General features: G+C 37.6%; 5 protein-coding genes, 1 long non-coding RNA gene and 1 other non-coding gene across 13 annotated transcripts; 2 read left to right on the top strand and 5 right to left on the bottom strand.

Annotated features, from left to right (window-relative positions):
- Positions 1 to 623: 623 nt before the first annotated feature.
- On the top strand, positions 624 to 4,411 carry LOC111783463 (uncharacterized). Of its 2 annotated transcripts, none has more exons than XM_023664392.2 (10): positions 624 to 1,079; positions 1,933 to 2,018; positions 2,175 to 2,241; positions 2,676 to 2,818; positions 3,004 to 3,052; positions 3,149 to 3,286; positions 3,375 to 3,455; positions 3,547 to 3,723; positions 3,865 to 3,951; positions 4,052 to 4,411. In XM_023664392.2, the coding sequence occupies exons 1-10, from the start codon at positions 837 to 839 to the stop codon at positions 4,112 to 4,114; spliced, it is 1,134 nt and encodes a 377-aa protein (XP_023520160.2). In that variant the 5' UTR covers positions 624 to 836; the 3' UTR covers positions 4,115 to 4,411. The 2 variants fall into 2 exon arrangements, with proteins under 2 accessions (XP_023520160.2, XP_023520161.2); XM_023664393.2 differs by lacking the exon at positions 624 to 1,079 and adding an exon at positions 1,107 to 1,643.
- Positions 4,412 to 5,252: 841 nt separating this feature from the next.
- On the bottom strand, positions 5,253 to 6,102 carry LOC111783470 (uncharacterized). Its single transcript, XM_023664401.2, has 2 exons — positions 5,942 to 6,102; positions 5,253 to 5,856 (listed from the first exon to the last, which is right to left on the bottom strand). The coding sequence occupies exons 1-2, from the start codon at positions 5,979 to 5,981 to the stop codon at positions 5,384 to 5,386; spliced, it is 513 nt and encodes a 170-aa protein (XP_023520169.2). The 5' UTR covers positions 5,982 to 6,102; the 3' UTR covers positions 5,253 to 5,383.
- Positions 6,103 to 6,134: 32 nt separating this feature from the next.
- TRNAG-GCC (transfer RNA glycine (anticodon GCC)) lies at positions 6,135 to 6,205 on the bottom strand. Its single transcript has one exon. It is a non-coding gene; the product is annotated as a tRNA-Gly (tRNA).
- A 71-nt stretch (positions 6,206 to 6,276) lies between these two features.
- Positions 6,277 to 10,387, top strand: LOC147786555 (uncharacterized). 6 transcript variants are annotated; one of them, XR_015414731.1, is made up of 3 exons: positions 6,277 to 6,444; positions 7,035 to 8,174; positions 9,371 to 10,387. It is a non-coding gene; the product is annotated as an uncharacterized LOC147786555 (long non-coding RNA). The 6 variants fall into 6 exon arrangements; XR_015414729.1 differs by lacking the exon at positions 6,277 to 6,444 and adding an exon at positions 6,592 to 6,646; XR_015414732.1 differs by lacking the exon at positions 6,277 to 6,444 and having other exon boundaries at positions 6,598 to 7,287; positions 8,079 to 8,147.
- LOC111783462 (UDP-glycosyltransferase 87A2) lies at positions 8,159 to 10,069 on the bottom strand. Its single transcript, XM_023664390.2, has 2 exons — positions 9,601 to 10,069; positions 8,159 to 9,311 (listed from the first exon to the last, which is right to left on the bottom strand). The coding sequence occupies exons 1-2, from the start codon at positions 10,067 to 10,069 to the stop codon at positions 8,419 to 8,421; spliced, it is 1,362 nt and encodes a 453-aa protein (XP_023520158.2). The 3' UTR covers positions 8,159 to 8,418.
- A 1,515-nt stretch (positions 10,388 to 11,902) lies between the features above and the next one.
- On the bottom strand, positions 11,903 to 18,261 carry LOC111783465 (protein DOUBLE-STRAND BREAK FORMATION). The gene is made up of 10 exons (XM_087120411.1): positions 18,112 to 18,261; positions 17,789 to 17,996; positions 17,334 to 17,477; positions 16,185 to 16,326; positions 15,509 to 15,757; positions 14,425 to 14,599; positions 12,681 to 13,196; positions 12,442 to 12,582; positions 12,294 to 12,353; positions 11,903 to 12,179 (listed from the first exon to the last, which is right to left on the bottom strand). Exons 1-5 carry the CDS (start codon positions 18,168 to 18,170, stop codon positions 15,546 to 15,548), a joined length of 765 nt encoding a protein of 254 aa, XP_086976537.1. The 5' UTR covers positions 18,171 to 18,261; the 3' UTR covers positions 11,903 to 12,179; positions 12,294 to 12,353; positions 12,442 to 12,582; positions 12,681 to 13,196; positions 14,425 to 14,599; positions 15,509 to 15,545.
- LOC111783468 (CCT motif family protein) lies at positions 12,330 to 13,130 on the bottom strand. The gene is made up of 3 exons (XM_087120507.1): positions 12,681 to 13,130; positions 12,442 to 12,582; positions 12,330 to 12,353 (listed from the first exon to the last, which is right to left on the bottom strand). The coding sequence occupies exons 1-3, from the start codon at positions 13,128 to 13,130 to the stop codon at positions 12,330 to 12,332; spliced, it is 615 nt and encodes a 204-aa protein (XP_086976633.1).
- Positions 18,262 to 18,419: the final 158 nt, after the last annotated feature.

Here is an 18,419-nt window from a genome sequence, read left to right as displayed (position 1 = left end):
CCCACATCGGTTAGGAAGGAGAACGAAACATTCCTTACAAGGGTCTTGAAATTTCTCATTTTTTTAAACCATGACGTTGACGACAATACATAACCGGCTAGACAATATCCGATGAGTTTGGGTTGTTACTTGTTGCATTCCTAAAAGATAGATTGGATAACTTTTTAATAAAATCTGGAGCAAGAAGTAATTAAAAGGTTAAAATTGAAATGTTTTTATTTTATTTTATTTTATTTTTTATTTTTACGTTTAAGATTAAAATTACAATATTTATTAAGGTGTAATTTGATGAGATCAAAAGTTAAAAGTATTAAAGTCTAGCATAAAAAAATGTTTTCTCCCTTAATTTCAATTAATTAAATATTTATTATTTTATTTGAAACAGTATAAATACTCCTTTAATAAGTATAATTAATTATTCGGTTATAATTTTTCATTGATAAATTTGTTTTTTTCTAATTCAATTAATTATATGAGATTTTCATGATTGATTAGGATATTTATTTTTTAAAAACTTAGATTAAAATTTAAAAAAGAAAGTAATATTTATTAGCTTTATTTAAAAAAAATAAAAATAAAAAAAAAAAATAAAAATGCTTATTACTAAGAAGGCAGCTTGGCGGTTTTATTGGTTATCCTACCATCTTCCCAAAGTCTCTGCCCTTTGGGAACTCCGCAAAAACCTTGGCATTTCCGGTGACCTATAAAACCTCCATTTCTTGTAACGTGGAACCGGCTCGCCTTTCTTATCCTGCCGCAACTTTCTTCTTCACATTCCCAATTTGATCTCCACCGCCGTCCTCCGCTGATCTCCCTCTCCCATTTCCGCTGCCGTCATGGCCTCTTCTCTCGCTCTCCCTTCCACAATTTCCCTCAAGAAGTTGCCTCGCAATGCATCCACCTCTTTCAGGAGCTCCAGCTCATTTCTTGGCTTCAGAAATGGATCCCGAAGCTCCACTGGTGTAACCATCTCTCGATCTAGGGTTTTCATGAGCGCTTCGGTTGGATCGCAGACTTTGGTCGATGATTCCTTGTTCTTGGATTACAAGCCCACTTGTGCCTTTCTGTTCCCTGGGCAGGTGATTTCGAACGGTTTTTTTTTCATTCTTTTTATTGAGTTTGGTGTTGCTTACTTGATGCGCTAGAATTAGTTTCCGAGGAGAAATGGACGTTGTGTAGAGTGATGAGTGAATCCAGTTTTGAATTGAAACGAGCGTTTTCAGTGGTGAAAAGTGGTTGAGGATTTCGTAATTTCTGATGCTCACATTCACATTGAGAAGGCTAATTAAGCATTTGCCTTAATCGTTTCTTCCTTTTTGATGGGAAAAGTGGATTGTGTATGTTTCTTTTCTTCTTTTTGTGGGTCGGGGTGTGCAAAACTTGTAATTCATCTTTCATAAAAGAAACACGTCATGAGCTACGATAGTAACAGAACACAGTCACTATTATGCATGGAGAGTTCTGAAAAAATGGTGTTACTTATTTTGTTTCTTTAACCCGTAATCTTCAATTTTCATGAGAGTTGAAGGCTAAGAAAGACGAGTCTGCAAAAAGCTAGTTCTCCTTCTGTATCTCAAGACATGAAGTTCAATTCTTTGAAGGCAATAGCCAACGAGTTCATCAGTGTCCTGTGTTGTACAAATGTAGGCGCCTAGCAAGAGAAACAAGTATTCTACTTTTTATGGTGACTCTGTTGAGTCATGTTTATGAAGGCTTCTTTTGCTGAATTTTGTTCGGGTGCCTTGCATATGTTGGCACCTTGATCAAGGAGTAGAAGATGCAGCCCATTGTCTTAGATTTACCTCATATTTTAGAAGATCTCATAAAAACCTCCCATAAATCATGAATCTGGACATTGGACTGTACTTATGATTTTCTTTTTCTTTTACAAACAAAATTTTGAATCTTTTGTCTTTTTTCACTCTGAGTCAGGGTGCACAAGCTGTGGGAATGGGAAAGGAATCTCAAAGCGTTCCTGTCGCAGCTGACTTGTTCAAGCGAGCAAATGATATTTTAGGGTACTTCCCCTATTAGTATTCTCCCATCTTGCATTAGTCCTTGCATGGACTTTAGTTCAAGGTCAACCATACATAGAGAGTTGACCCACCTCTCAGGCTTCCAGATAATGGAATGATTGCCCATGTAAAGTAATGTTATTTCATCTTTGTTCGCAGGTTTGATCTTCTCGATGTCTGCACTAATGGGCCAAAGGAGAAACTAGATTCAACTGTTATAAGTCAGGTGCTTTATCTTGAACTATTCAGACTTCTCTTAGATGGCTTTTTATTTACTTATAGTTAGGGGATGGCTATGCAAGCCACTGTTCAATTGATTTCTGATGTGAAAAGACTTGTTTTCGAGAAGTTTATCCTTCTTATGTGGCCGGAATGCTTGATTTTCTGGTGAAACTTGTCAGACCCGTTGACCTTGTGAGGTAGTAGTGGTGCTTAATTATTCGGACCATTCTCACAGAACATAGATTTGCAGTGGTACTCTTTGTGATCTATGTTGTGTGAAAACTAAAAGTAGCTGTTCCTATTTTGATCTGTATTTGTGTCTACGCTTACACCTGTGTATGTATGTTGCATTTTGCATATGCATTTGTGTGAATGTTAGGTTGTCATTTTATCCCTGTTCAAGGTTTTGAACCTGCTGAATTGATTGCACAATTGCAGCCAGCTATCTACGTCACTAGTCTAGCTGCAGTTGAGCTACTTCGTGCACGTGATGGAGGCCAACAAATAATTGATTCTGTTGATGTCACTTGTGGTCTAAGCCTGGGAGAGTATACCGCATTAGCATTTGCAGGGGCTTTCAGGTATCTAATCTGGCTGACTGTAGTCCCAAAGTGTACCTGCTTGCATACTTAGATTATTGGTCGAGTAAATAGCATCAAATAAGTTTAATATTTTAAAGCCATCTATCTTTGATCTCTGTATGTAGTGATTATGTTTTATGTTTTCATATTGACATGGTTGCTAATGGTTTTGTTTACATTTTTAGCTTTGAGGATGGACTCAGGCTCGTCAAACTAAGGGGGGAGGCAATGCAGGTAAAGATAAATAGTTGGGTAATGAATGTTTCTATTTCAGCTTCCGGCATATTGTTGTAGTGACCGAAACCAGCTTTTCCCCGTAACTTTCTTCAGGCAGCTGCTGATGGTGCAAAAAGTGCTATGGTCAGTATCATAGGGTTAGACTCAGAGAAGGTTCAACAGCTGTGTGATGCAGCTAATCAAGAAGTCGATGAAGCCGATAAAGTTCAGATAGCAAATTTTCTATGTCCTGTAAGGTTCTTAATTCAGCTCGGTCTGCTTGAATGTCATTAGCATAGTTATACTGCCGTTCTCATGTAATGCATTCGAACCGTCGCAGGGCAATTATGCTGTATCAGGAGGTCTTAAAGGAGTAGAAGTAGTAGAATCCAAAGCAAAGTCATTCAAAGCTCGAATGACGGTATCTATCCTATATGTTATCTATAATGGAACTTGCATTTTGAAGGTCCCGTTAGACCTAAAATGGCAATGGCTGCACCATTCAATTGTAGGTACGCCTAGCTGTGGCCGGTGCATTCCACACTAGCTTCATGGAACCTGCTGTTTCAAGATTAGAAGCTGCACTTGCAGCAACAGAGATCAGAACTCCCAGAATACCAGTCATCTCCAATGTCGACGCACAGCCACATGCAGATCCCGACACAATTAGGAAAATTTTGGCACGCCAGGTACTTAACTCATAACTTTCAGGATGAAGACTACACATGGCATCTTCCCTTTAAATTTGTTTAGGGGTCAGAATCAGCATGGTTTCTTCTGTATGGCAATCAATTCTGACATTGTTCATTGTTCCCATTTCAAAACTACAGGTGACTTCTCCTGTTCTGTGGGAAACAACAGTAAAAACTCTACTCAACAAGGGGCTGAAGAAGAGTTATGAATTGGGCCCTGGAAAGGTATGAAACTCTACACCAATTTGAGGTCACCCTTTTTTGCATTAGGAAAAATATATTTTGGGTTATTCTCACAAATGTTTTCTACTTCGGGTCTCAACAGGTTATAGCTGGGATTTTCAAAAGAGTGGACAAAAGTGCAGATATTGAGAATGTTGCAGCTTAATGAAGTCTAGATTGAAGCAAACAACTCACTCATGGCTGCAGAGTTCTTTCTGTATCTGCTTTGCCCATCTCCCCATCAGTGCCAACAGCATTAAACAGAGATTAGTTCTATGCTCCTTCTTATGTGTCCAGATGTTACAATGAGTTCTAGAGCTTCAAGTTTCTAAAGCAAGTGCACGAGAATCTTTATGTATGTTACTACGTCAGTTCATCGTATGCAAAATGAGTTAAAATCTGAATTGAACCTGTAGTTGGTTATGTTTTCTGTTTTGATTTGTTTACGCAGTTTGTTATCTCATCTGACTTGTTTTTTTTGAAGTAATTGAAATTATTACTCCTTACAAACTTTCAATAATCTCCGGCCTAAATTGGGAGCGACTAGTAGATATTGTCTTTTTCGGGGCTTTCTCTCCTTGCTACATTGCCCCATGCCTAACTCTAATATCATCATTGTCTCATGCCTAACTCTAATATCATCATTGTCCCATGCCTAACTCTAATTCCATTTGGAACAGTACAAGCCTAACTTTTCCTCCTTGCTAGCACATTGCCTCATGTCTAACTTTATACCATTTGTAGTAGCAGTTCAAGTTAGAGTTTCCTCAAAGTTTTTAAAACGCTGGTTCTTTGGGTCTTTTCTTTTAGAGTTTCCTTAAGGTTTTTAAAACGGGGGTTGGTTATCCCTCGTTGTTGTTCTCCTCCTCAAAGAGGGTATTTTCTTTTTATATAATTGAACTGCCCACCATTTAAGCCATAATTTATACAACATTTTGCCTCTCCTTATGATAATGGAAACTTCCATCAGTCCTTTACTTCAATTTCATCAAATATTACAGATGACTTCTGCTTCATAGGATACAAGAATCAAAGGAAACAAAAGGGGAAGGAAGGCAGAGAGTTTGAATTCAAGAACCGAGAAACATACGATCTAACTCATCACCAATTCAATTCTATTTTGAGCTTTGAGCCACTAGACAAAAGTGCAGACATCATATTGTGGCTTGAAGAAGCTTAAGCTTGAAGCAAGCAGCTTCCTTGAAAGTCATGACTTCGGTTTTCTTTCAAGCATAAGTTGAATGACACTTAATTATGAGATCGAAGAGAGCGCATGTGATTGGGAAATGGATGAACTGTTCGCGAACCAAAACCCAGAAGGATCTTTATTCAAGAGGATAATCGGAGAGTGATATGACAATTCTATGATAAACTAAAGGAGTGAAGAAGAAGAAGAAGAAGGATCTGAATTTTGAGATGATGAGAATTCCATCTCTCAGTTTCCGAAATTATTGGGAGAGGTAGGGGTTTGCCTAAGCCTTCGAAGTTGATCAATCCAACGATCCTCAGATACAATCCGAGTCCAATCTGGAGCAGAGCCGCCAAATGAGATGCCGCGCATGGCCTCCATGATCCTCGTCGCATTCTCCGGCGACAGCGGCGCATTTCTCCGAGTCTCATCCTCTCTAAACGCCATTCTAATCGCTGAATCAGAAGCCTCTCTCATGCTCTCCTCCTCTTCCTCATCACTGCACCTTCTCTCCACATCGTCGTTCAGGCTAAGAGACGAAACTGCATTCTCTACACGGCAACCGTTGGGTAAATGGTGCAAATGAGTATCGGAGCTGTAAGTTTCGTCATCTGATCCAGCAGCTTCATCGGATTCTTCACCATCAATGGCCGAGATCGGCTCGTAGTAATCCGATCCTTCAGCGGAATTCGTATCCGAATCACTTCCGTCGGCTATGTCTGCGAGGAACATCGTGACCAAAAAACTCAAGAAAATTGAATCACTTGAAAGAACAGAAAACAGAAAAACCATCTTTGTATGTACCTTCAGAGAAAACCATTCCTGAATTCAACGATGCGTTCATTCTCGAATCGGAACGAGCAGCGACGATGGCTAATTAGGGCACTCGACGCAGGGGCATCCAATCGTAAGGATCTAAAGCCAGCCATATAAAAACAAAATCTTCTAAAATTATAAATTTTAACGAAAATGGAAAACAATTTTATAAAAAAGGACATGCACCAGCCGGGAATCGAACCCGGGTCTGTACCGTGGCAGGGTACTATTCTACCACTAGACCACTGGTGCTTGTTGGTTACAGCACGAACCTTATTAAGATAAATAAAATTTTGGTTCTGTTCTAGTGAGAGGCAAAACACGAGAAATATGGAAGCGGGAAATGGCCGCACTCGCCCACCATGGACGATGCCTCAGTTCCTCAGTCTCAACCACTTATTCATTTCCCTTCCTTTTCTCTTCCAAGACTCTCTCAATTTTCGAAGAGAAGGAATTTCCTCCTGTGCTCCACCTGAACTCGCCCATGTTCGGTATGTTGTTTAGTTTTGTTTCCGTATTGAGAATTTCCTCCACTATTTTCTGTATCATTATCTCTTCAAGCATTCTCGCTTTCCAATTGAAACTTGAATCCTTTTATCCCGGAACTGTTGGCTTGTTGAGCAAATTTAGAATTACGTGGATGAGTTATGAATTTCGCCACCAGTCGATCTATTACTATGACGCACTTTTTCGGTCAGTAATCCTATCTTCAAATCCGGCTTCAACTGTTCGGTTCTGAATCTTCATTTCTTTACATAAACATAAACTTGATTTCCTTAGGTCAATTTTTTTAGTCAGAAGGTTTGAATTGATAGCTGAAATAGAGAAAACGAGCTGTTCTATTTTGTGATCGTTGTATGTATGACCAATGATCTTCCCCACCCGAAGGAATTGGTATTTCCTAATTTACACGACGAAATCATAAACTAGGGAGTGCCATGAGATTTTGGTGTTACGTGGTTATCTTTTAGACCTCGAAATTTGGTAGCTACTTTACCACTTCCTTAAACCGTCTATAATCTTTAATTGCACAGTGATCACAGAAATCGACAGATATATCATGTTTGAGTACTGCAAACAGGTTAGCATTGTGGAGGTAATGGGGGAGACATTTTAGTGATGGCCTCGGATGCACTTTTTGATAATGTTTTGAACCATGAGATTGTTGCAATATTGTTGAGGCTGGTATCTGATATCTGATTCAGTATCTGTTGGAAGGTTAGTCTCAATTATTTCGTTTCTTGATGCTAGCCAGGGCACTGCCTAACCTTCCAAGTAGTCATTCAGCGGATAAAGCCTTTGAATCACCGTATTCATTGGAGGCTAGATCTAAGGTACAATCCTTCATGAGCATTATTACTTCGACCTGAAAGTTGTTGGAGATTATTGAGAGTAGGAGTCCCACATTGGCTAAGAAGATCCTGAGTTTTGGGGAAACCAAAAGCAAAGTCAATTTTTCTCAGAGTGGACAATATCATACTATTGTAGAGGTCCGTGATTTTTAGCATAGTATCAGAGTCATGCCCTTAACTTAACCCGCCAATAAAATCCTCAAGTGTCAAACAAAGAAATTGTAAGCTTTGAAGGTGTAGTCAAAGGTGACTCAGGTGTCGAACAAATAGTGTACTTTGTTCGAGGGGTCCAGAAAAAGAGTCGAGCTTCAATTAAAGGGCGGCTGTTTGAGAGCTCGAGAGAAGGAGGCTTCAAGGGAGGCTCTGTGGTGTACTTTGTTCAAGGGAAGGATTGTTGAGGATTATTGAGAGTAGTAGTCTCACATTCTCTAATTAAGAGAAAGATCATGAGTTTATAAGTAAGGAACACTATCTCTATTGTATGAGGCCTTTTGGGGAAACCAAAAGCAAAGTCACGAGAGCTTATGCTCAAAATGGATAATATCATACTCCGAGGTCCGTAATTCTTAGCAAAAGTTTGCACTTTCTCCATTGGATTCCTTACCATGGATATCTTCTTCCACTAAATCCACACAGTGTTATGATGTTCCTTTCTAGAAAAAAATATTGGGAATGAAGTTTACAGGCAAGGCTTTGACTCACATAATGTAAGCTAACTTCCCATTAATTTACATTGGTAGTTAACTTAGACATTCTTTTAACTCTCTGAACAGGGGGGAGATTTGATGATATCACTTCGGTCGCCGGTCAGGTTGTGAGCAGACGAGCTCATCATTTCTCAAGTAAGGTCACATTGAAAATGAAACATGGTATATAATCTGATTCCATAACTCATACTTGCAAACTGATTATTTATTCTACAGCATAATTCTTACACCAAATCTTCGCCATGTTAATAACCTAACCTACACCTCCATTATTTCACAAGATGGTGCCAACCCTTAACAGTGAAGAAAAAGGCCAATCGGTTCAAAACACTATAATACAATCAGAACAGAACACTATGGGGTGTAATCCCAAGTATTAGACAGAATAGAATAGATGACATCCATCCTATTTGGTGTCACCTTTTGAAATGCTCCTTATAAATTCATCCAGGTTTTGGCGAGATGATCCACCCTCCCCTGTTGCTCGGTGACAGATCTCTTTTAGCCTTTTGGCTCTATCCCTCATTTGCTTTCCCTCAGGGCTGCTGAGATCCATGAACCTTTGGACAATCTCTGATATTTCTTCTTTTAAAATTAGTGTTTCAGCTCCAACCTTGGTTTCTTGAACCCTGCACCCAATTTTCCAGTCTTCAACAATGTGGGTACTGTTGGGATTTTGATCCAAAAACAGAGGAAAAGTAAGCATAGGAATCCCTGCATAAACAGCTTCCAGAGTTGAATTCCAGCCACAATGAGTCCAGAACCCACCTATTGAGGAATGACACAAGACCTTCAATTGTTCACACCATGCCACAACTAACCCCTTTTCGCCGCATCGCTCCTTCAACCGAGGAGCTTCCCCTCGAGCCACCCATAAGAACCGAATGCCACTATCTCGTAGCCCAGAAGCTATTTCATCCATTTGGGAAGCTGAGACCGAAAGAAAACTTCCCAATGAAATGTACAATACAGAGTCTGCAGGTTGGGAATCCAACCATTGTTGGTAATTGTAGGCATCATTATCATTAGCTACTCGAGGTTCCTTCTCAATTTCAAAATAGGGTATTGCAGGACCAATCGGGTAGATAGGGAATGGGAATTCTAGTTTCAAAGCTTCCATCATTTCGGGTTCAAATTCATAGAAAGAAGTGAATAATAGGCAGTCTGCTTTTGGCACCCTGGATATGCAATCCAAGATAATCTCCATCACTCTTCCATCATTCTCTTCAAACACTTTCCGAAGATCGGCTTTGTGGGTTGAACAAAGTCCTGAAATTTGATCCACTTCATCACCATGATCTGCATTTACATTGAAAATTTATCAACTGACGTGTTCTAATAATTCTATTCCTGAACAGATTCTTATCTATCAAGAACAACAACGCCATAGATCAAAATTGGTTTGGTTTAAGGTTTGATTCAAGTTCTACTCCATCTACATTCTGTCAAAGAGGAGAAAAAAAAAAAAACTTAGATCTTTTAAGCTGTCGAAGACAATTCATAATAATAGGTTTCTTTTTCTTTAGATTATGAATTAATACAAAATCAATGGCATGACGTTGGTATACAGTTCACATGAATATTGTACCAAACCAATTGGAAGACAGCCGCCGGACTCGAGCGGAAATATCGGCTCTGTAAAGCATCGAGAAGAAGGTCGCCGACATCGTCCAGAGCGAGGTCACCAGGATATTCCTCCGACGTCCGACAGCGATCGGCCAACGGAGCTCCAAATCGCCAATGATCGCATCCACCGGCGGCTGGAGCCGATCGAGGAGTTGCTCGAATGGAGCTTCCATCTTAGTCACGACAGCTTCGCTGAAGCCTCTGAAGTCAGCGGCTTTCAGCCTCTCCGGCGGAATGACGTTAGGAATGGTGGCAAACCGGAGATTTGGAGGCGTGGGATCGGCGCCGATGTAGCCGAGCCACTCTTCGGTGACGACAAAGGTGATGAGAATATCAGATTTTGTTAAGGCGAGCAATTTGCAGAGGTTCATCGTAGGGTTGATGTGGCCGCGGCCGGGGTAAGGCATCACCACCACGTGGATTCCGGCCATCGGAAATGATTTCTGAGCTGAAGATAAATGAGAGAGACAGTCAACCCTCACAAAACTTAGTGGAATGAGCTTTGGGGCATTAACCAAAGAGGTTTTGCTACGTTTGTCGTTTATGAGTGTCCCATCATTTGTTGACCGCATAGTCGACGTGTCGTTTCGATCTCGCCGTGATAGAAACCTAAAACTATTACGTCGGCAACTGAGGCCGCCAACTGCGGCGAGTATGGTTTTGGAATGTCAATACTTGTAAGTAATTTGGGTACAAGATCATTTTTTTAGTTTATGAATTTATATTTTATTTCTTAAGGTTTGTATTTAGTTCTTGAATTGAATTAATCATTGAGATGTTATTTGACCAGACAGGAAAGAAGATGGCTTCCACATCTTGCAAAATTCAGGTAAATTTCAACAATATTATAACTTTTAAAAGTATATATACAAAATAAAGTAGTTCTTAAATTAAGATTGAAAAATAATGTATTAGCAAATTAACTTTAGTTAATTTGGTTCATTGTATAAGCTTCGACCATAATTATCATAGTGCTAAATTCATATTAATGTCTTAGATAAATTATTTAATGAGGTTGTCACAATGTGACTGTCTCATAATAATTATTGAATATAGATTTTTCTGATCAAAGTTAAAACAAAATTTTGATTAGGTAAAAGATAACACATTCAGAGTGGTAACAACTGGAAAATTAGACTTTAAAAGATTTAAAAATCATAAAAAGAGGAAAATGTCTAAGAGAGGCTTAGGTTGACCGTTGACTTCTTTTGTCACCATCTTCTTTCTCCAACCCAAATTCTTGCATTTCTTTTCATGCCTTGCTCCTCTCTTTTTGTTTCTTTACAATTCAATATAGGCTTCAAATAGAGTCAGATTCTTCACAGAATCTTTAGTTATCATTTCGGTCTAAATCCATCAATTTTTTATAATTGAGCATAGAATTATGATCGTTAGAAGTGATCAGTTACCCTTATAAATTGACTTGTGCAAACTTTTAGAGGCGGTTTCAACTCTTGATTTCTTCTACAAATTCGTTTTCTATATACCCTAAAACTATAGAACTTAATTCATGAAATTTCATGAATTAAGAACGACTATTCATCAAGAAATTGGGGTTCAAAGTAAGGAGTTTGACAGCATGAAGCAACCAAGAAGCCGTTTTCTTAAGGAGAAGCATTAGATTGGAGAGTGGCTTGATGAAGTAAGGGCTAATATAGATCGCAATACACAAGTAAGTTGTTATAGAATGTTGGAACCAACTATTATAGAATAATTAATCAATACATAATTTAAATGGAGATTTTTTTTCTTACGTATAATCAATATATATATATATATATATATATATATATATATATATATATATATATATTGTATTTTAGTCTATATTTTTAAGTATTTAATTTAATTCTTTAACGTCCCATTCCTAACTTTATGCAAAAGACTAATTAATCTTTACTCATTAATATTTCATGAAAAAAAAAAAAAAAAAAAAAGGAATTTTAGTTTGTTGATTTAGAGATTCAAATGAGATTTAAAACTTTTTATTTAATTTTATTAAAAAAGGCAATGGATGGATGCAAAAATTAAAAGCATGTGATAATTGTGAACAAAAATGATTATAGCTCTTCAGTTTTGGGTATTTTTGTAGGACCAAAAAAGTTAGAAAAATCCAAAATGAAAAGAAAGGTAGCAATGAAAAAGACTACAAAATATCTTAGGCTTCCCTTTCAATCACATGCAAAAAGTTCATTGCTTTTATTTACTTTTATGTTTTTAAATAATTCAATTAGATCCCCCTCAGCTTTTGAAATAAACAGTCATACGAAACTCCTTAATCTCAGTATTAATACAAATTAAGCTAATGTGGTCTTAGTTTTACAAATTCAAACGTTTCGAACTCAGGACTTCCTCCGAATCGAACCCGAAAACGACACATCCCCATCAAAGTTCTGTCTAAATCTGCAGGCCTATTGCTATAATATATATATATATATATGCTTGCAGAGGGAGTGATATGAGTAAATGGTCAATCCAGAGCGTGTCTTTAATGGCAAGTTGGGGTCTGGAGGGTCCACGACATTGAAAGCCACAGGAAAGCTGTTGTGAGTATCAAAGAAATGAATCAAATTTTGAGATATTTTCATGCACAGAATGAATGAAGAAAGAAAGCATATTCACAGAGAAAAAGGGGAAGAAAAAAAAAAAGGATACTTTTTTCTTTTGGGTGAGATATTTTGAACTTTGTGGCTAAACAGTCTTCACAAAACGCCCCTGTGAGCCAAAACAAAAAAAACAAAATGAAAGCTAAAATTAAGGTTTTGTTGGGGTTTGGAATGAAGCATTTAGTGAAATGGGTGACCTTTATTCTGGGCCTTTTCTGGGCATTCAGCTTACGAACTTGGTATCTTATCTTGTTGGAGAACAATCTGGTGAGCCGCTTCTCCCTGTACCTCAGCACCCTTCTTGTTCTTTCTTCCTCCATTCTTGGAACCTCTCCCATCTGTTTTACAACCATATGTTATATATATACATATAGTCAAGGATGATGGGCATATAAATATAGAGAATGAAATATGATAAGTGATAATTACAACTTACATAAACGTTGTGGGTTGGGTTGGAAGGAGAAGAACCGCCGGCGGCCCAGAGAGATCCACGGCCGGACCATGCTTCCGAAACCTCTTCGTAGTTAAGATTTAAGTTCAACGAAGCCTTCTTCTTGCTTTCCATAACGCCATCGCCGTCGAAGGAGCAAGCTTTTGGGACGACTCGGCTGAACACCTCCGCCTCGACGCCATCGCCATGGCCGCTGTGGTTTGTTTTGGTTTCAGAGAGGGAAAACTGGTGGTTGGAATGATGATCCATCAAGTCCCAATTGAGTGGACCGCCATTGACGATGGAAAAATTCTCCTGCTGCTGCAGCGGTAGCTTTTCCTCATTGCTGAGCTCAAAAAAGGCTTTGAAATCGTCCCAAATGGAATTTGGAACTTCTTGTTCTTCTTCTGCTCCTTCTTTCTTGGGGCTCTTCAGCAACGAACTGTAACCCATCTCTCTCTCTCTCTCTCTCTCTCTCCCTCAGTCTCTCTTCAATGAAAAATCCTCTTCTTTTCTTTCCTATTTGGGAGCAGGTTTTGTACGAGTTAATATTAATGGCACATGCTGCAATTTCTTCGCGTTTTTCTCCTCCAAAAAGTGAGCCATGGTGGATCCCTCCAATCACATCCGTACAAAAACTCTAAAATATTTTAAAGAAATAATACAATTTGTCCCATAATAAATTGTGATTTAACCACGAGTTCACTTATCCTAACCTAGCCAACAAGTCACCTGTGTGAAAATCAAACTTTACAGACAATCTAGACATATAATCAAGTCTCGAGTCACGTTTGACAGAAAATGTTTTCTAAATTGTGCATTTTGAAAGAAAATAATGTTATAGGCTAATAAACAATAACTGCATCTCTAAAAGCGGATAATCTATGATAGAAGAATTGACAATTTGTCATGTCCCCTTTCGACACAACAAGAATAGTAAAGACATAACTAACATAAAAGCAAGTAAAATGGGGTTTGGATCGGACATGGAATCATGGGCAACACACCTTAGACAAGTATGATCAAGACATTCGATACACAATCATAGGCAACACTCCTTAGACAAATGTCACCATGACACTATTTATTCTAAATTATGGAAGGTTAAATTAAGTTAGGTGTATGAACTATAAAATTTGCCTCTATTTAGCCAACTTTCAATTTAATGTAGATCCGTACATTTTTGCGCCAAGAGTTCCCAATATTCTAAGTTCAGCGTCGGATAGATCCTTAAAATTTTTAGAAGTTAATCAACCTATCACATATAATATTGAATTAAATATTTTTTATTTAATAGATTTTTGAAAACGAAATTTATTATTTTGAAAGTTGAGGACCAAATAGTAATTTAGACATGGAATCTGATCGATTGCGTTTTATCTCAATGTCTCACTCTTTTAATTCTTTGAATACAAGGTGAAACTTGCATTTTTAGTTTTTCTCTTACATCTAACCATGACAGTATATGGTCACTGACTACATTCTACCAATCTCCAATATTAGGAGAAACAATTGTCATAAAAAATTTGAAATTTCAAGTTACATTTAGAAACGATTCTCTAATGTAATTTTGAAGGATGAAAGACTAGAGATATGGCGTCCAATATCTGGGCCACATTGCTTTTTAATCACCTTGATTTTTGGTCATATTCAGCAGCTAAAATAAGAGCTAGAAAATTTCCCCAAAAACAACAGTGGCTATTGCCATATTGATGGAAGCAGAAATTTGGATATTGATAGAAGATACCTGTTAGAAGGGGAGAGGCGACTTGGACTTCCACCGAACTGAGTTCAACTGGAGTTTCGGTGAAAGCACTTTTCTTTTGCCAGCGAGCCTCCCCGATCCACTCCCAGACATGGAAACTATAAGTTTGTAGCAGTTGACTTCATCTTCTGGATAAAAAGGCCGAGTAACCTATTGCCTAAAGGAAGTAGACAGATTCTGAAGCGTCAAAATAACAGTAAGAAAATCAAAAAATGAAAAGCGTCAAAATTGCAGTATTTTTATTGCTTTTACAATCGTCTGGTAATGCATCTACCCAAGCATGCACTTATACACATCTTCTGGACACAGATACGCCAGCCAAACTAAAATGTTGGTGTTTCTTAGTTATAGAGCAAATCTTTGATATAAGCAATAATAAATTCATGGTGGAAGAGCTATTGAACTGCAACTCTATTCTTTTGGCATGGAGAAAAAAAATGGCCCTTGATTCATTTCTTAATCTATTCAGGCAGGCACATAAGCAGCTGCAACGGCTTGTGCCAACAGCTTGTAGGGACGCCTCTTCTAATTCTAATTATGTCAAGGACGATTGAGAGAAGAGCTAGGAATCACAAACTTCCACAATGGTATGATATTGTCCACTTTGAGTCTAAGCTTTCATGGTTTTGATTTCCCCAAAAGACCTCATACTAATGAAAATAGTATTTCTTACTTATAAACCTATGACCTTCCCCTCAATTAACCAATGTAGGACTCTTCTCTCAACGATCCCTATCATGTTATTAGATTCATTCTCTCGCAAAACTACTCATCTATTTCCTACCTCACTCACTCTCACCAAACATCACTTGCATCACCCGTGCAGTCAAGTCTGGCACCCTCTTAGTTACAGAACAAATGCATGGCATCAATTTCAACCTTACTCCTACATACTCCGTTTTTCACTCCTAGCATAGTTAGGCGAATTATGGGATTACTACCCCATCAGATTCACAAATGCATAGGTACTGTCATTATAAAGCTACATGATGGATATATAGTATAAAGAACTATCACACTGATAAAAGGAGAAGTTAGTCATATTACCGATGCATGCAAAACTAACCTGAACATTTATCCAGTCAGATGGATATGCAAGGAGACTATATGTAGGACTGATCATGAATCTGGATTTTGTACGACTCACTGGTTAACCCCTCCAAAGCTTGATATTCATGCAGCCTTTTTGCATTATGGTTTCTGATACCATTTCTGAATAGAGTGCTTGCCGTAAACTTTCTTGTGCAGGATGAAGAAATCTTTCTGTTCCTTTCAGTTACTTTCTTTTTCAAATACTCAGATGTGAGAGCCTGAACTGATTTAATCAGACAATTTGCAATGAATCAGATGAATGCAAGAACTAGAAGCCTAATTTTGTTTTCACAAGATTATCTGAAAGCCAGACTATTAGTTATAAAAACGATGCATTAGAACCAATAGGCATTTGCACTAATTTTATCTTATTTTCTTTATATTCCCTTTGAATCATAAGGCATTTGAAGATAGTATTATGATGAAAGAACTGGATGCTAGGTTACGTTGCAACAACAAAGGGGGTCAGAAAGCAAAAGGTTCAAGGACGTCAGAAATCTCATTCATGAGAGTCAATTTGTCAACGGATATAAGGCCTTCTATCAGAAAATGAAACAGTCAGTTCGTAATCAAAATCAAACTCTACGTATGCAGTCACTTTTAGTGATTGATTTAATCATCAAATCTTTTAACTCAACTAAGATCCCTACCAGAATGGGAACCAGCTGATTTCAGAGCATGATCTTTGAGTCTCTTTATCTTCTCAATAACTTCCGCACATTTAGAGGAACCATGTGATGTGTAGTTTGCAGTATCACTCTGCTGAAGGCTTGACAGTGCTTGCTCATATGCCTATAAAAAAAAATGTAAATAAGTTCACCGTATTGAATGAGACTCTAATTGAATATTCACCATCATTTCTTTGTATCATGAGAAAAACTAACTGAATACTAAAGATTAGAGCTGAAATACGACAATAAGACACAAGATATGGAAAAAAATGACAAAAACAAAAAGTTAATAGGTATACGGTGAAAAACAGAGTCGTGCATCTAGATTAGATTTGATCACATCCAACTTAACCTGATAGGATGGAAGAAATAAAATTAATGTTGTTCCACTAATGGGTAGAAGTGGTGCAACGTACAGTATGTTTTTCTCCTTTCTCGCCATTGATTTTACTTTGCTATAATAACAGTGTTTATTCCAAACTCGTTCAGGCCTACAATCATTTTGTTCGCGAGCATGTAATAAATAAGCATATTCTTCATTTTTTTCACGAGCATATTCTTCAATTCAAACCATTTGAAGTCTAGAAAACATTCTGACAAAGCTTCTCTTTACCTATTGTTTTCTATACTTAATGACCAACCTCATAACAGGAGAACGTTATGCTATAGGATTTGTTGTAATGTCATGCATCATATTTTCTTCTGATATTGTATATTAGGCACCTCAAGTTAGTTACATTGGATCATGTGCAGTTCACATGCATTCCACATGCATTTGATGATATTCTCTTCCTCTTTCTTAAAACTTAGCCACAATATTAGCGTTTATGCCGAGCTATTCTTTCCTATTTAAGAATTCTCCACTCAAAGCTTTTCCTTATGAACTACTTGCACCACCATTCCGCAAATCTCCAAAATTGTAGAGCTCGATTCTTAATTTCCCGAAAGACAAATACATCTTGACTAAGAATTTAATCTCACTTCACATTTCACATACTCAATATGCTTAGCTACATAAGGGATCCAACACACATAATATATAGAACTTTTAATGGACAGGCTCCTCTACCTAACCAAAGTTTTAAAGAAAATCTTAAGCAGTTACATAAATAGGAGAAATTACCTTACCTTCATAGCAATTGAAAAAAAGCCAGCGGTCAATGAATGCTCAGCGAAGTTTAACCATTCCGCGTGTGAGACTTGAAGCCTTGGTTGATTAAAAGACTTCAGTTCCCGAAAATTCAAGGCCTCATATCTCAAAGCTAAGCAACTCTAGAAGCATGAGAAGTGTAAGCTGAACTTAGAGAAATAGGTAGTCACATCTGCTAACAAGTTCATCATTTAGCATAGAATATAAATACCAAAACTAGGTGATTTAAGGAGGGGAAATGCTGCGGTGCTCCCACGATGAAATCTTAGAAAGCACCAAAACTTAGACAGCAAGCAAAAGTGAATTACCACGGTTTTATTAACACGATACCATATTTATAGACTAAACAAAATAACAACAAAAAAGACTAAGCTAAAAGCACAATTTCTGATGTTCTGAACGATCACAGAGACTTATGCAAATGAATACTCACCTCAATGTCTCCAACAAGAGCAAAAGCTCGAACAAGAAACTCGATGACCAGAAGCTTTTGATCATCAGTTTTATCAACAGTTTCACGAATGATAGATAGAGATTCAAATCTGAGTAATTCTTTTACTCCGGATTTGACATCCATCAACGACATCGTGTCTTTGGAAGCGGAAAAGAATTCCAGAATTCGCAAAGTAGAATCATCTAATCTGTGGAAATCATAAGCGATAAAGCATGAAAGAAAATGTAACAATCGACAATATACGGAAGATTAACAATGGAAATTCGAATGAATGAGCTAGAATTAAGAGTAAATAGCCAAACCTTCGGCTTCTAAGCCGAGAACAAAAGAGAGAGTATTGCTCCGCAACTGAACACGGCATCAGTTAATTGGCGGGAAAGACTAGTTCTTCAAAGTCTGAAAATGGGGATGAGCATTTTATATGGAATGACACCGAGACCTAATTTTGTAAATAATTACTTGAATGCGTGAATTGTCGGTTTTATCCTTGTATGAAAAAATCAAATAAAATTAGTGAATAATTTCTTATTTTATTTTAAAGCGATTTCTCAAAGAAAAAAACATTAATGATGTTAATAACATGAACTAAAACTTTAGAAATTATTTAAAA

The sequence above is a fragment of the Cucurbita pepo genome, chromosome 20 (assembly GCF_057944985.1).
Source record: "Cucurbita pepo subsp. pepo isolate OVF chromosome 20, ASM5794498v1, whole genome shotgun sequence".
NCBI classification, from domain to species: Eukaryota; Viridiplantae; Streptophyta; class Magnoliopsida; order Cucurbitales; family Cucurbitaceae; genus Cucurbita; species Cucurbita pepo.
Note: the sequence above shows the minus strand (reverse complement) of the source record. Positions and strands in the feature narration are given on the sequence as shown.